At 36.7% G+C, this 16,774-nt stretch overlaps 1 protein-coding gene across 1 annotated transcript; it reads right to left on the bottom strand.

Annotated features, from left to right (window-relative positions):
- Positions 1 to 1,619: 1,619 nt before the first annotated feature.
- On the bottom strand, positions 1,620 to 16,522 carry LOC105049196 (uncharacterized). The gene is given in 10 exon segments (XM_010928761.4): positions 1,620 to 2,313; positions 2,316 to 2,523; positions 3,255 to 3,511; positions 11,120 to 11,225; positions 13,964 to 14,094; positions 14,502 to 14,588; positions 15,517 to 15,581; positions 15,718 to 15,782; positions 15,853 to 16,093; positions 16,208 to 16,522. Coding segments are annotated over 10 exon segments (1,644 nt in total). The 5' UTR covers positions 16,459 to 16,522; the 3' UTR covers positions 1,620 to 2,080.
- Between the last annotated feature and the right edge of the window lie 252 nt (positions 16,523 to 16,774).

The following is a 16,774-nucleotide window of genomic DNA, read 5'->3' as shown; positions in this document are numbered from 1 at the left end:
CTGCTGGCGGCTAAAGATTCCCACCAATTGAGCCTTCAGTCCCGAGAGCTGAACTTCACGCCGCTTGAACAGACATTATTTATGCTGGACAGGAGCTACGAGCGGAGAGGATCTTCATTGAGAAGGATTCTGCTACTATCGTTGGTTGGATCAGAAATAACATGAAGCAGTTGAAGGCACATCTACTCCTTCACGATATTTGAGCTTCTTATGTCAATATGTTGCAGTGTCGACCCGGCATACTTATCGGGAGGCAAACAATGTAACTGATTGGGTTGATTCATATATGGCAGACCATTCCGAAAATTGGGTTTGGAGACAGGATGACACATGTCTACCTAACTTGTGGAACCTTCTGTATCTTGATCTCATAGGCTACTCTCATATTAGAGTGGTGTGACCGCCCATTTGTACGAAAAAAAAAAAAAAAAGAAACAACAGAAAATTTTAGTATGCGGAAACTCAACCAATACTTATTTCTAAATCTGCTATTTGTCTTTTAGCAAAAAAAAAAAAAATCTGCTATTTATCTGGCCGTACAATCCAGTGAAGCCATGAATTTTTCCAACCCTTATTTGAGCTAGTGGGAAGTTTGCAGCTCTAGAAGTTCCCACCCTCATCTTTTTCTAGTTTAGATGGACTTCCCCTCCCCTTGGACGGATGAAGATTAATTTTGATAGTTTCTTGTGCAATACTCAAGAGAGTGCAGGATTCATTATTCATGATTGTTTTGCACGAGCAATAGTAGTGGGTGCAAATCTTTGTCAGGCGAATACAGTGGTCGTTATGGAACTTCTAGCAGCTTGGGAGGGTCTTTCGATGGAGATTCTTTCATTGGGCCGCAGGCAAGTCACTCTCAAAGGGCATTCGATAATGGTAATCAATTGGGTCTTTCAATGGCAGTTCTTTCACTGGGTTGCAGACGAGTAACTTTAGAAGGGGTTGCGACAATGATAAGCAATTGGATTCATGATATTTCAAATGAGCAGCTGATGATTCCTCTTTTAGCTGTATTCTGACTCTATTTTTTCTTGGATCATTTTGTGGCCCAACATATGTTTAGAGAAGGGAATGGTGCAGCGGATTGACTAACTTCCCAACATCATTTCATTCGTTTTGGTGGCTCCTCTATTCTGCCCTCTAATTTAGTTTTTATTTTGCATAGAGATTCCTAGGGTGACCCTTTTTTTTCGGGAACTCTGATTGCATTTGTACTTCCTTTTTGGTTCTGCTGCTTCTGGTTTTCCTATTTTTGCTGGAAAATCTACCAAAAAGACAGAGATCCCCCTAGAGAGCTTAGCATGACCATTAAAGAAATTGGCACCCAATAAGCCTTGTTCGCGCTTGCTAGAATGCTAGTCAGAGAACCATCATAATCCATAGCATGAATCTCCATTCTGATGTGTCTGAAAATAAAGCATGAGTGGTGGCTAACAGAGTGGTGAACAGCATGAATGGTTACATCCTCATCTCCATTCAAAACCCTTGGGTAATCCAGATTTGTTGGACTTGTGGATCCAAATGACCCAACGCAGAGAATATCTCATTATCATAAGTCGACATGATACTTAAAATCTGAAAATTGCGAGAGAAAAGCTTCTGCCAGAGCAAGAAATACGTAAGAAAAGAGAAAACTTTGGTTACAAAGACATATGTCATTTCCCAATCTCGTTTCATAGGGGGACAAAGGAACAAGAGAATGCATACCTGCATAAGGGAACACAGCATGTCCAAGGATCAAATCATCATCCTTAGACTGAAAAGACAACCTGCTATATCCCTACTTCCAGGATGATGTATGATTCCTGGCAACTTTCCAATTTTGCTGAATCTATGCAACGTGGCTATAAGTTTCTTTTCTTCTTGGCTATGATCAGGAGCGAAACCGCCACCCTTCTATCGAATGAGATATTGGAAGCAACATAGCTAGATAACGTATGAACAACTTTGGCAGGTAATGTTCCAGGCTCCAACTTGATCAATTGTTAACCGAGGACGGTGTACGCCAACAGCAATAACTTATTATAATTACATAAACCACGACACCTGAGTTGTGCTAATATCTAGTGAAATAAAGGTCCTACAGCCTCTGTCCAATATTTGGCTCTCCTGGGGTTGCATCTCCAGTGAACTTTAACCATTTGTATTCTCCAAGCTTCTGACCTGTCAATCCTAATGAATCATGTTCTGATGATCCTTCTGTTTCTTGAACCATAATATCCATAGACTCGATGCCTCTTGCAGGACCATCTGCCGCTCTGACAATACCTCCATAAGACAAAAACTGAAACACTTCAAACTGTCTTCCATCTTGCCTGAAAGCAATGCTATACCATCGGCAGGACCGTTCTGGATAGGAATGAAGGCTGTGTAGATGAGAAATCCTGATCCACTATTGCTAACACTAAAAACTTCTTTGTCTGACAGTGACAATGACCTGTACATTCTTCCATTACTTCCATTATACAATATAAGCTTCAGGGATGCTGCATCAGTTGATGGCCCAACTACAATCTCAATAAACTGCATCAATTGAATAAACTGCCATCATAATATTTTACTCCAGAAGTATCTTAAGTTATTGCTAGAAAAAAGTAGCAAAGATGATACAGAAGACTTGCAACTGGTTATTTTACCTTGTTCTAAACAGAAAGAAGCGGTGCTCTTGGTTTATCTGGTGGTCAGGATTGCACAGTAGTAGTCATGCGTTTAGCTTTATCTATTCCTGGTTTTTATTATAATGCATTTCCAAGGCCAGGCTGATTTTTAGATGCATAATTCCACCTATAGCTTAGCCTTAATTGCTTAATCCTACCAAGTCCAGCAAGTTACTGACCCAAATTATAATAATATCTGTCAATTGCGTCTTAGACTATATCTAAAATAGATGTTAGTAGTTAGTACTCAAATAGCTGGCACTCTTTTCAGTCTTCTAATGCTTACTTGAAATGATGACAATACGTATCTTTTTTTTCTGTGTGCATGCGTGCGCACAAAAAAAAAAAAATGAAAAGCCCTGGTCCATGCATCCTGGCTTATCTAGATAATTCAACCATAAAGCCGTCAAAGGTGAAAGCTGAAGAATGCAGAAAACTTATGCAGCATACACTTGGTAACAACATCATATTAGTTTAGATAATTCTTGAATATAAAAAGAGAATCAATGTCTAGTCTGGTATTTCACATTCATGGGGGAAGTCTTCGTGACTTAAGATAATGGACAATATGAAATATTTGTTGGTGGAGTAACACACCTCATTTTTGTCTTTGCCTTTATTGTTATAATGGAACTCATTAATCCAAGCCTTTGGCAAGGTGTTGTGCACAGTTGGACTGCTTGGAGTGCCATGCTTCCATATGAGATTGGCATACTCTGGATGATCAATGAAGGGATTCCTGTTGTGCTGGTAGAGCCTGCATATTCTCTCATTTCTCAACTGCTCAGCTCTTGATGGTGGATCAAGTTCATTCCATTGTAGCAAGGCGGAAAGGAGACCCATCTCATTTCTTCCTAAAAGAAATATATGTTGACATGAGTTCATGAAAACCATTTTACTGAAATCTGGTTAGTAAAGGAAAGGATAAATTTATCAATATCAGAAGAGAATATATGAATCTCATACAATCACAGAAGATTATCATAATACAAGTTGGATGTTCAACCGGTTTTCAAGTACATTGCTCGTCACTAGAGCACCAGAGTAGGCCAGCTATGTGTTTACACAAAACACACACACACACGCACACACACACCCCCCCACAGAAGGATCACCTAAACCACCGTGGACAAACCCGACCGTGTGAGGTAGGCCTGGATAAGGTTTGGGAGTAAGATCCACCACATCCAGGATTCAATCACGAACTGAAACTTTAGCAAACTATAACTTCTAATCTGGGAGAAATTTGATGATGCCGAGACTAAGTTAATGTGGGAGTTGAGAACTAACTTCTCTCCAAATTTGATAATTTTTATAATATTTTTATTTTGAGAAAATTTGGTCTCAACTAGGAAACGAATCCGATCTGCATTCTAAAAGGGCTGACTTCACCAGCATAAATAAAGGTCTTGTACCATAGTTTTATAAACATTGAGGAGAAGAAAGTAGAACAAACCTCACTAGCAACTTGATCCAATAAGAAGGATTCCTTCAACCCACTCAACTCAGTCATTCCACAATAATAATAAATAAGATAATTTTCAACAACATTTTGAACTCTTTGCTTTCATTAATGATCACTAAAAGTGATACATAATCTTTCTTTTTCCCTAGTGAGGCCCACTTTTAAGTTTGGTTAGATTCATCTCGTAGTTAAAAAGAGGATTAGGATAGAAAGCATGATAAAACCCTTTTTACCTTCATCATCATTAATGTATATGAAAATGTAGTACAAGGCTTTTACTTATATTAGTGAAGCCTTCACCATTACAATTCAGATCAGCTTTCTCTTTTAGTTAGAGTCAAATTTTTCAAAAAAAAAAAAAGATATTACAGTTTTTCCAAATTTCGAGCGAAGCTGGATCTTGATTCCTATATCAACCATCTTTGGTCACGTTATCAAACTCCTCTAGGATTAGAAGTAACAGTTACCAAAAGTTTTGATTTACAACTAGGTCCTAGATGTGGCAAATCTTACCCCCAAACCCCATCCAAACCTACCCCAAGTGGTCATATTGGTCCACGGTGGTCAAGCCATCCTCTTGGATCACACAAACACGCACAAAGAGTTTACACTGTTCTTGCAAAATAGTTGATAATGAAGGGATAATTCTTTGGCCATGGTTGTGCATCAACATGGTTAATATAGTGGTATTCTTGTTGAGGAATGCAGTATTGGTCATCAAATTGCGAGACCAATCTACTAGCTAATTTAGAGATCGATCTAACATATCTACAACCAGCAAACTTTTGAACTCTGGCATTAATGACTTAGCAAGAAGTATGCATTTCAAAATGAATGGATATATAGATAGATATACACAGATCGATATCATCAATATGCATGCATATGATACACTCACAACTCTCAAAAACATACACGTGCACCGCATTCATAAATAGTAACATTATTTCTTTTACCACCTAGCCCTAGAAAAAAGCACTTGCTAAAGTTGTACATAATTCAGTGAAAAGAACTTGGCATTCACATATGTGCTAGCAATGCATCAAAACTCAAAATTGCCCACATATAACCTTCCAATTTCACGAGAAAGGAGTTTTAAAATGCTTACTATAGTAATCTAGGTAAAATGAAAAAAATGTGGATGCAGAACGGATTCCGATACCTGAACAATCTTTTTCTCTCAACAAAAAGATAGCTGAATAAACTTTCTTTTACATGTTTGTTGATACTAATTCAAATCACAATTATGTACAGTAACAGCTAGCTATAAAACATGCAGCTTAAACATGTAGAAATCCAGCTTCACAATCTTCAATTGCAGCACGATATAGACCTATAAGATTTGAAATGAGAACTTCCTAGTCCTCCTGAAAAGCAACTGAGATCCTTCTCATAACTTCTTGTGTACAAGACATGAGCTTTAATCATCGCTCAGTTCCTTAATTGAACTCAAAAAGTACATCACAAATGATAATTCAAAATCTCAGACCAACATATTTTTCTACAAAAATATTTTGTTAAAACATGAAAAATTTACATAATGCCCCAACTTTAATTGAATCTTATATGTGACCTTGGGGTTTGATATGCTAGTTATGAGGGATCTAGTTTTATGTTTATGAATAAAATAACAATAACAGTTTTAATGAGAAATAAATAAGACTTCCAAAAGCAGACCGTTTTTCCCAGTAATGTTCCCTTACATTTCCACACGTGTCATGGTCTATCACAACTGCTTTGACAAACAGCAAGAGAAATTCGATCATCAGTTCTAAACATAAAGAGGAATATCAATATATAAAAAAGTAATAAGGCAACTCAGTATAGATAATTTTTAATTATTGCAGTATAATTATTGCTTATAATATCTTGTAGTTAGCCTTAAACAGGTCATTGTTGTTCTTAACCTTTTTTTTCTTTTTAAACTGTATACATACTCTAACATAGGGCTGTTCATAATTCAGTTTCAGACTGAAAACCGGTCCAAACCGAACCGAAAAACCAAACCAAAACTGAGCTGAATATAGTTCGGTTCAGTTTTCGGTTTTTATTTTCAAAAATTTTGTTTTCGATTCGGTTCGGTTAGAAACCGAAAAATCCAAAAATCAAACCGAAACCGATAAAATGGCGTCGTTTCATCGTTTATACTTCCCCTTTAGTCGATTCAGTTTCTTTTGATTGGACTCTTGCTTGGTTTCTCTTTTGATCCAGCACCATGCTACCACCGCTTGGTTGGGTTTTCTCGACGGCCGCCGCTCCTTGTCCTCTAGCTTCTCTGGGTGACAACTGACAAGTCCCAGCCGTATGTCCTCATTTTACAATTCTTCTATTTGTGGATTTTTTGATTCTATCTCTATTTACTCATTTATCCACTGGAAAGTCTTAAGCTAGTTTCTTAGATTACAGGGTCTTGTAGCTTGTAGGCTGTAATGCTTCTCTTAGATTTTCTCATGATGTGGTTTTCATTTATTGTTGTCTGATGTTTTCTTCTTAAAGGTATTTTAGACGTATTTAAGGATGGCCTAATATTGCAATTGTTTGCTGCTGGATTTTGGGTGCAGCAAGGAATCTATCGTTAGGCCAAATGTTTTCTCGGCAGATCTTCCTATTTAATTTTTTTAATATTTTATTTTTGTATTCCTACATATAGATTAATTTAAATCATCCAATTTTTTCTGAAAAAAACAAGTTCATCATTTTGGAATAGCATTATCTTATGCTACGTCAACTGGTCCAAGTAATAATCAGACCTGTTTTTGACGGAAACCATCTCAGTATTTTGTTCAACATTTTTTTTTCATTTTTCTTAATATTTTGTGTATATTTTTTATTCTTTGTACTAACGGGTTATGCCTTTGTATGTCCTCTCGTCTCAACATTTTTATTTGATTGTTCCTTAGCAAATAGTCATTGGATGCCAAGAAACAGGAATCCCATATCATATAATTATTCTTTTTATTTGATTATTCTTGTCTACTTTTTTACTCATAGTGGCTTGATATAATTGTTTAACTTTTTTTTTTGTCACTGGTGTAGACAATTGATTGAAGAGTTGTGGAGTTTAAGTTCTTCAATTAAATTGATTGTGGATAGAAAGAGCTACAACCACAGATATATCAATCGAAAACTCTTGCAATGTGAGTATATCAATTCAAAGTAATAATTATTTGATTATTTGTGAAGTCAAATACATGACTGCTCATATGTTATGTTTGCTTGAATTTTTGTTAGATGTCCGAGTTTTCAGACAAACCAATTGAATTTTCCTCTTTCACTGATGTTGATGGGTTGGAGGATGAGGTCTAGCTGATACACAGCTAAGTACACAACCTAATACTAGTACACAGCTCAGTACACAAATGAGTACTAGTAGTGTCACCATGGAAGAAAGTAAGAAAACCAAGAGGAAGCTGGCATTAAGGACAGATTGCTGGAATCACTTTAAAAAAATAAGAAATGATAAAGGAGAAATTAGGGCGAAATGTAATTACAGTCCAGCAGAGTATGCAACTAATCCCATTATAAATGGCACAACTAATTTGAGGAGACATGTGCCCAAGTGTCCAAAGAATCCTGACAACAAGAAAAACAAGTCCAAAACAGTACAGAAGAATTGAATCTTCAATCTATTGAGAAGGATGGAGAAGACAGTGTGAGTTACTGGAGATTTGATCAGGATGCAGCCAGACAAGCTCTGTGTGCAATGATTATTGTATATGAGCTCCTATTTAGATTTGTGGAGAAGTCGGGGTTCAAGCAATTCATGTCAGTTGTATATCCTATATTTCACATTCCTTCAAGAATCACTATGGCACGGGACTGCTACAATCTTTATGTGGATGAGTAGAAAAGATTGAAGAATTATTTTAGAACCTTTTGCTAGAGAGTTTGTATCACCACTGATACTTGGACCTCCATCCAGAGGATCAATTACATGTGTCTCATAGCTCACTATGTTGATAAGGACTGAAAATTGCAAAAAAAAATCTTAAAATTTTGTCCAATTTCTAGTCACAAGGGCGAGGATATAGGTAAAGCTGTTGAGACTTGCTTGATGGAGTGGGGTCTAAATTCTAAACTCATGACAGTGACCGTTGACAATGCAAGTTCGAATGATGTTGTTTGTGGATACCTCAGGAGGAAACTTAGCCAGAGGAAGAGTTGTGTAAGTGATGGGAAGTATCTACATATGAGATGTATTGCTCATATTGTTAATCTGGTGGTGTGGGATGGCTTGAAGAAAGTGGGGCAGTCTATTCAGCATGTTCGGGATGCAGTCAGATATGCGAGGCAATCTCCTACAAGATTGCAAAGATTCAGGGAATGTGTTGAGAAAGAGAAGATAGAGAGTAATGCCATGTTATCTCTTGATATGAGCACTAGATGGAACTCCACATATCTAATGTTGAACACTGCTCAGAAGTTTGAGAGAGCATTTGAGAGATTTGTTGATGAGGATCCATTCTTTAGGTTAGAAATTGGTTTTGATCCTGGGATGCTAGTTGAAAAGGATTGGAATGTTGTGAGACGATTGGTGACCTTCTTAAAGTACTTTTATTTAGTGATCAACTGAGTTTCAGGCATATCATATGTCATTGCCAAAAATTCTTTTTTGAGGTTGGAGGACTTCAAACCCGATTGAACCAAATGACAAAAGATAGTAACATTGAGTTTAGATTAATGGTTGAAAGTATGAAGGCTAAGTTTGACAAGTATTGGGAGAATATTGATAAGATGAACAAGTTGATATACATTGCAATTCTTCTTGATCCTAGACGCAAGATGGTCAGTTTGGCATTAGCTCTCCAGGAAATATATGGTGAAAAAAAGGCCAATGACTTGGTGCATCTAGTAAAGGAAGCTGCATTCAGTTTGTTTGAAGAGTACAAAGAAATGTATGCTCCAACCACTGGACAATGCAGTGGAAGTGGTGGGAGTGGAGTGGTGGCTTCCAACACTTTATCTTATGGGGAAAATGAATTTAATCTGGAAAGGATGGTGTCACAGCAGCAAAGGATTTCCAATATTGGAGAAAGTGCATTCATTAAGAATGACCTTAAGAGGTATTTAAATGAAGCATTTGAAGATGATAATGATCCGAACTTTGATTTGTTGTCTTGGTGGAAGATCAATAGTGCGAGATTTACCATACTCTCTTGTTTGGTATGTGATATGTTAGCAATGCCAATCTCCACAGTTGCTTCGGAGTCTGCATTTAATACTGGAGGACGTACCCTTAACCAATTCAGGAGTTCTTTAACTCCTAAGGTATTTCTCTAGTTAAGTAAATTTGCTTTCTAGTTCTACTTGACTACTTCTACATTTATATAATTGTTTATTGTTTCTATCTCCACTTAGCAAATCATATATTTTATATAAACTTTTCTAGTATTCTTAAATCATTTTTTTTATTTTTGTAAAATAAAGGTAGTGCAAGCTCTCATATGTGCACCAGATTGGATGCGAACCACCACACGTATAATTAATATTGAAGAACATTTGGAAGAACTTGACAAACTTGAAAAAGGTATTAATTTTGCTTCTTTGTAACCAATAATTATAAGGTTTCTTCATTAGTTAGTTATTTCTATTAATATTTATTGTTTGTTTTATTCTCATACTAATTTTGTATCACTTAATTTAAAAACTATAGACTTTGAGAAGATTGTTATGGAGGATGTTGTTATTGATGTTTCTTGGATTAATAGCCTAAAGAAGGTAACCTCATTACTCCTTTAATTATCCTTTTTTTTTTGTTATTCATTATTAGATTTCAAATAGAAATTGTCGAGACCTATCATTAATATATATTTCTTTTTTTCTTTGTTTAGTTGATCCTTACCGAGCCGTTGTTCGCTTTAAAAATTCAAGACAAGACATCCATTCTCCTCAAGACCGTAGTTATTTTTCCCCCCTTTTCTTTTCTTTCTTCCTGGTACATACAGTTGTTTGAGGAGCATAGGTGAGCCGCATGATGGAGTATTTTGAAATCAGGGAGCTGTCACATTTTTGTCGTGGCGTTCTATGAAGGGTCTCGTTTGGAAGGATTTGCTGTAATTAGTTCATACATATTGCAACTTTTTTTTGAGAAAAAAGTATCGTTATTTTCTATTTTTCTCTTTTGGGTATTTTGATTATGAGTTTAATAATTGCTGTCTCATGAATGTCTCTTCAGCTGCATGGCTGTGACTACATTAGCTAGCATTAACAGAAATCAACTAATCCTTAATTCATATTACTATGTAAATTATTATTTATGATACAGTAAATTGCATATAACTTTTTGCATTATTTAGAGGCGATTCAGGCGAAGGAGAAATGATTGTTTTTTTTAATTATTTTTGGATAACAGCAGTTTTGGGGAACCCATCCAACAATTACAGTCTAAAAAAAAAAATCTTGAGCACAGGTAATAACCAAGAGAGCAAAGGGAAAGAATAGGTGGGGTGGATAGATTGGGGGCCGTATTTTCAAAATAGACTCGGTCTGACCTGAATGCAAAGAACCAGATCCTGGTTATTAGCTGGTGGCTTTCAGCCAATTTTTCTGGCCCAACCTAACCCTCCTAGATTCTAAACTGCAGTGAGCTCCGTTCTAGCAGTCCTCCCATAAGGCCATAGTCAGTTAGTCACAAGCTTATTGTTTCTCCTTGTTTTGGATATGTTATATCAAAAATGGATAATCGAAAATGAAAAAAATTGCAAAAAAACCGAATAACTGAACCGAACCGAAATTTTTGGTTCGGGTTCGGTTCGGTTCCTCTCTTATTCGGGTCGGTTTTCGGTTCTTATTTTTCTATTATTTGATTTTCGGATCGGATCGGTTCGGATTGGGTCGGGTCGGTTTAAAACGCATGAACAGCCCTACTCTAACATGTTCCTTAAGGATGCCTTTTACATGAAGATCCAAATAAATGGATTATCCTTCTTATTGTCTATCCATGATAAGTTCCTTAGGTGATCAAATAAAATTATGACTCAGTTTGCTACCAACTTACCAATGCTCGGGGAATCAGAAAGCTGCAGATGTGAGTTGCCATCACGCTGATGGAATCCATAAGATACAGCCATGTACATCAGGGATCTTGCTATATCCCCCCTCACCTGTAAATCAACAACCAAAGTACTTCTATATATGAAAGATGGAACATAAATGGAATCAATGGTCTTATCATGCTGAATAAACTTCATGAATGACTAAACTTCACAAGATGAACAAATCTGAGACTGCAAATGGCCCACATTTTTTTTTTGCATGCGTCATTCAAAATTCAACATTAAACAGAATCCCAATGCCTTTGCTAAAACTAGTAAATAAAAAAAAATCCAGATCTTCTACTTCCATATTGTCCTTATAAGCACCAAGGATCCCACTATAATATGAGATTCCCTTCAGTGAAAAAAGAGAAAGATGCTTTTATCATAAGAAGCATGCTTTGTAGTACTCTAAGTAGAGAAAGAATCCATGATTGTAGACTTTCACAGTCTTCCGATATTCTTGCAAAAGTACCTTTTATTGCCACCGTGCCCCAGAGAAGGGTGTGCCAAGTATTTTACCATTTTTGCAAATCTAAGTCCACTCTTATACTGACATTTTTTTTATATATTAATCATTATCAAAGATGACATTGTTGCCCAAGAACTTATAGAATAGACCAAAATCAGTCCAATCTAATTTTTATATCAAAACTTTCTCATGTCCCAAGTAACATTAAAGCACACCAATATCAGACAAATGTTGATAATATACACCTTCTGTACCATATCTAAGCTTCCAGCAGCAACTGCATTCTTTTTAGTCTTATGGAACAAACTTGGTTGTACTTTGAGAATACTAATCATATTCCCTTAGTACATGATCCCTAATGAAGCCTTGCTATTTTAGCTTTTATATTTTATTAAAAGCTAAATAATAGTAATTTGTTAAGATGTCCCACTCTTAACAATGGCTTCTCTACTTCGAGGGAGAAAAGTGCCTCTAAGAACAAGAGATAGAAGGAAAAATTATGCTATTGCTGGTATTTAATGCTGAAAATAAAAAAATTACAATTCCAGATTGCTTTTCTAAGATCAGGCACCCCTATTTATATTAGCAACATCCTTCTAACCTACCCATGAATGCATCTATATTCGTTGGTAAAAGATTTTAAATAAAGGGAAAGAATAATCCTTATAATATGTTAGGATTTGATTATCAGCCATCCTTCCAAATCTACCTAGATTTGATGATATTAGCCATATTTGATCATATCTTCGAGATTTTGTAATCTGCTAAGATTTAACTATATTCGCTATATCAGCCATCTTTCCAAATCTGTCTAGATTTGATGATTTCAACCATATTTGATCATATATTCAAGATTAACTTGTACCAGCCTTCTAAATTGGTTTAAATCAGGCTGATGTCAAATCCCTGTAATTCCTTGATCAACCTTTGACATGTACCTAAGCTACAGGACCATTGGGTACCGTAACATAACTCTAGTTATTGAGTTATGCACATTTTTAAATGTATAAGGATAAGATATTTGATATGACAAGAAAGTACAAGGATAGCATAGTGGAGAACCGACTGAAGTAAATTGGAATGTGCAAGGAGGACATAAGAATGTCCAATTAGGCATGAAGCCAAAATAAGTTATGAAAAATGATCTACCTGAGCTTGCAATGACAAAACATGAAACCCTTAGCAGTAATGAAGGGTGAAGAAGAATTCATTAAACCAATCCTAAGAAGATGGGACTACGGTTCTTGACCTTAGTTGTTGGAACTATCTTAAACCTCCATTATAAATCCACACTCTTAAAGTGACGTTTCTCCTATTACTTAAAAGTGGCTTTAAAGGAACCATGTCAAGCCTCTAGAAGCCTCTCTCTCCCTCAAGCTATTGATGGTGTTGTAGTATAGGTGGGGGCACTTTTAGTCCCACATTGATTATGAATCAAGAATAAGTATGACTTATATGAATTGAAACCTTCTCTTCCACGTGAGGTACCTTTTAAATGGCAAAACCATGAGGCCCCGTGCAACAGCGCCAAGAGCCAAAGCGGACAATACCTCACGTATGCGAGCACAGAGGCATGAGCCAACCATCCGAGCTATCCGACCCCTTGACCCATGACCGCAAATTAGTGCCGTCTGTGGGAATGCCTCTTGCCTTCACACATACTCCCTCTTGATTGGTGGGTTATGTTGTGTTATAGATGGGAGCATCTTTAGTCCCACATTGGTTATGAGTCAAGAGGGAGTATGTCTTATATGAATTGAAACCTTCTCCCCCACGTGAGGTGCCTTTTAAAGGACAAAAACGTGAGGCCCCGTACGACAGCATCAGAGACCAAAGCAAATAATACCTTACGTATGCGACGCGGAGGCATAAGCCAACCATCCAAGCTATCCGACCCTTGACCCATGACCACAACAGATGGCAAAACAAATATCAACATCAATAAAGTTCATTTATCTTTCCCCATTATCCTATGTAAAGCAAATCTTGTGGTAAATCCATAACATACACCTCTTTTCTCATTTTCCATTCTCTTTCTACAAGAAGTGCAGAAAACATGATATGTGGCTGGTGTCTATCAAAAAGCTTCATTGATGAAGTAGATGACAGTGAGGTTACAATTTTTGATCTCATAATATATACTTGAAGCCTGTAAATATCCAAATAAATATAAATGCTCAACGCTCATTTTGATCTATCATTCCCATAGTGGAGCATTAAGTAAAATAAGGGAATATCAAATGATATGCAATTGCTTTGACAAATATGGCACCAATTGCAGCTCATATGTAAAAGAACTAAGCACATCACACAATCTCAAGAATATAACAAAGACCTGTAAAGGTGGCGCCCATCTTTCCTTGTCTGTTTCAGTGTCAGGAGAAGCTTCATTGTTTGCTGGCCTCAAACAATGAGTTGATTTAGCAACACATTCCCCATAGAACTTGTTTCCCCTTGATGAGTTCACTGAAAAAGAAGATCTGCAATTTTCAATGCATACATAGAAATTAGGGACCACACAACAACTGTTAAGAACAAATATGGTGCAGGAATAATGCCATCCTGAGCTGATACACTGAAAGAAGAATCAGGACATTAAACAGGTTGTTGTCCAATTTAGTGGGAGTGAAGAGAGTTTTTTTTTGAGCAGCTCGGACACTTTTGTAGCTCATATGTAAAATAATATAAATGTCAAGCAGTTCTTCAGCATAAAACAGAAGGATAAGTCATGCTTTCTAGATACAACATGCAAGCATACACATGATGCAATCTATGTGATTCGTAATAAACCGACAACATTCTTAAACAGGGGGCATTGCTACCTTATTGCTTATAGATCTCTACTTAGTTGTGATTTGAAGGAACCATCTTACCATTGACATCTGCAGGACGAATATTATGTAAATCGGTTAAAGACGGACCATCTGTCAGACCATATGAACGAGGCCATAAGTGTTCTCCTGCAGAGAAGAGTATGACTATTACGATGTAAGCAGCTTAAGGTTACAAGACAGTCAAAAATAACCTATCAAATTTATTAGCACTTAATACCATACTACTAGAAGCAAACGAAACAGGAAAAAAAAACTCTGTTTAACTATAGCTAACTTATTCCACCATATCATTCAAAGTGTATTAGTAAAATATATATGCATCCTGAGATTCTTGACACTTCCTTTCCTCCATTCACTGCTCTATGTTTCACAGTCAAATAGTTTAAGCATGAAATTTGCAAGGATTACAATTTAAACATCACCAAAGCTTGTTTTTCCATTGACAATCACTTTGAATGTTCCATGTATTTTACCATTTGAATTTCGAATACATTGGTATGGGATCTTGATTTGCTAGATAGGACGGAAATTAGGTTTACCAAATACCAGTTATTTTGGTTTGCTAGATCAGACGGAAATTAGGTTTACCAAATACGAGTTATAATGGGCACAATTCCATGGCTTTTGACTTAATGGAACATCGGAGACAGCATCATTCCAACCATTTACTTTCCATAACCACTGACACATTCTCAAGTTGCAAGGTAATATGAGCAGCATAAATTACTACAGAACATAGTTGCTACATTTGAAAAAAAAGTTCAGAAATCATGCAGGACAAACACGAAGGAACATAGACAGTAATGGCAAAAATGTTGGTTCCTTTCATTGACTCAAGTGTTGGAGATGTAACATTTTGAGAGAACTCATTGAATTTGCATCTCATGTTCCCACTTTGTCACCCAATTATCTTTTCTTTTTTTAATTTAAATATTGTTTTATGCATGGATAAACAAATGCATTCATCAACAATTATGCATGATAAAAACAAAAAAAAGCTAATTCCCTAGAGTGGCCATCATTCGATTTAAATTATAAAGTTGCGATAACTCACTGTTCCACCCTTCTGGCTTTCCCGCCAACAGCTTGGAGACTGGTCTCAGTGAGTAGATTTCAATTCTGAATATTTTTTTTTATTTGAAGATTTTGATAGTAAATGATTAGTAATCTAACAGAAACACAAGAATCCACAATTACTAAGTGCTAAAACATAAGCTAGCAAATTGGAGAAGGATAGTTAGCTAAGTGTGCATACACTTCTGAGGAGGATTCTGGGTTATCAATATCAGCTGCATCAAGAATCTTGAGCGCATCCCACACCTAAATGTTGCAAACCTACATGGTAAGCTATAGAACAAAAATATTCTTTCCAGAAATTTCGCGCACCCACCTCTTTGTAAGGCAGCGACCAGTGAGGAGAAACAATGGAATTGAGCTTCTTCATCAATGCAGCACCTTTCAACCCATCAACATCGTGGTAATAACTCCTAACATCTTCACACTGATACCTCGAGGAGTTGGCCTGGTCACTGACGGCATCGGCGACGGGACTGAGCGAAAGGAGAGTGGAGAATGTGACGATTCCCGAGACCAATAGGTTGAAGCAGTTGTCCAATTTAGCCAACCAAATCCTGCGAACACATCAAATTGAATTACCACCTTCAATTTCTCTACTTCATATCAAAGAAAATATTGAAAAATAGTTTTGTAAATTAAAAGACAGAGTAAGATCTGGATCAAGAAACCTGGAAGGAAGGACGATCGATATGCGATGAGACAGGGATTTCTCTCCATGGGAATTACTACTCCAAGGGCTGCCATTGTTTCTGATTTTAGCACCAATGTCTCTTCTTTTGCCGATTCTAGCGGCGGAGAAGAGATTGGTGGTGAGGAAAGAGGGGGAGGAGGAAGCATTTCTGCAGAAAATTAGGTTTTGAGGGAGAAGGGCGACGACGACCATTCTGGAATCCTCGGCCACGAACGAACCATTCGTCATAACGCCTCCTTTTATGGATACCCTCCATTCCACTTGCGATGTCGTCCTTTCCGTCTCCCTCTCCAACGGATCGATAACCCCACCACAACAGGGACATTTTCGGAACAGAGCTCAATTTTTCCATTCCTCAGTTACCCCGTCGTCGGGGCAATTCTTATTGGATCACTCTCATTTCGCAGGAAAATTTGATTGAATTTAGATAAAATTTAAAAATTATAATATAGATATAAATAAAATATAAATAATATTATTTTTTTAAAAAATTTGCGATCTAAAGCTACAGATAATATTCGAATCTATTTTCAAACTTATATCT

This window comes from Elaeis guineensis, chromosome 7 (genome assembly GCF_000442705.2).
Source record: "Elaeis guineensis isolate ETL-2024a chromosome 7, EG11, whole genome shotgun sequence".
In the NCBI taxonomy this organism is placed as follows: Eukaryota; Viridiplantae; Streptophyta; class Magnoliopsida; order Arecales; family Arecaceae; genus Elaeis; species Elaeis guineensis.
Note: the sequence above shows the minus strand (reverse complement) of the source record. Positions and strands in the feature narration are given on the sequence as shown.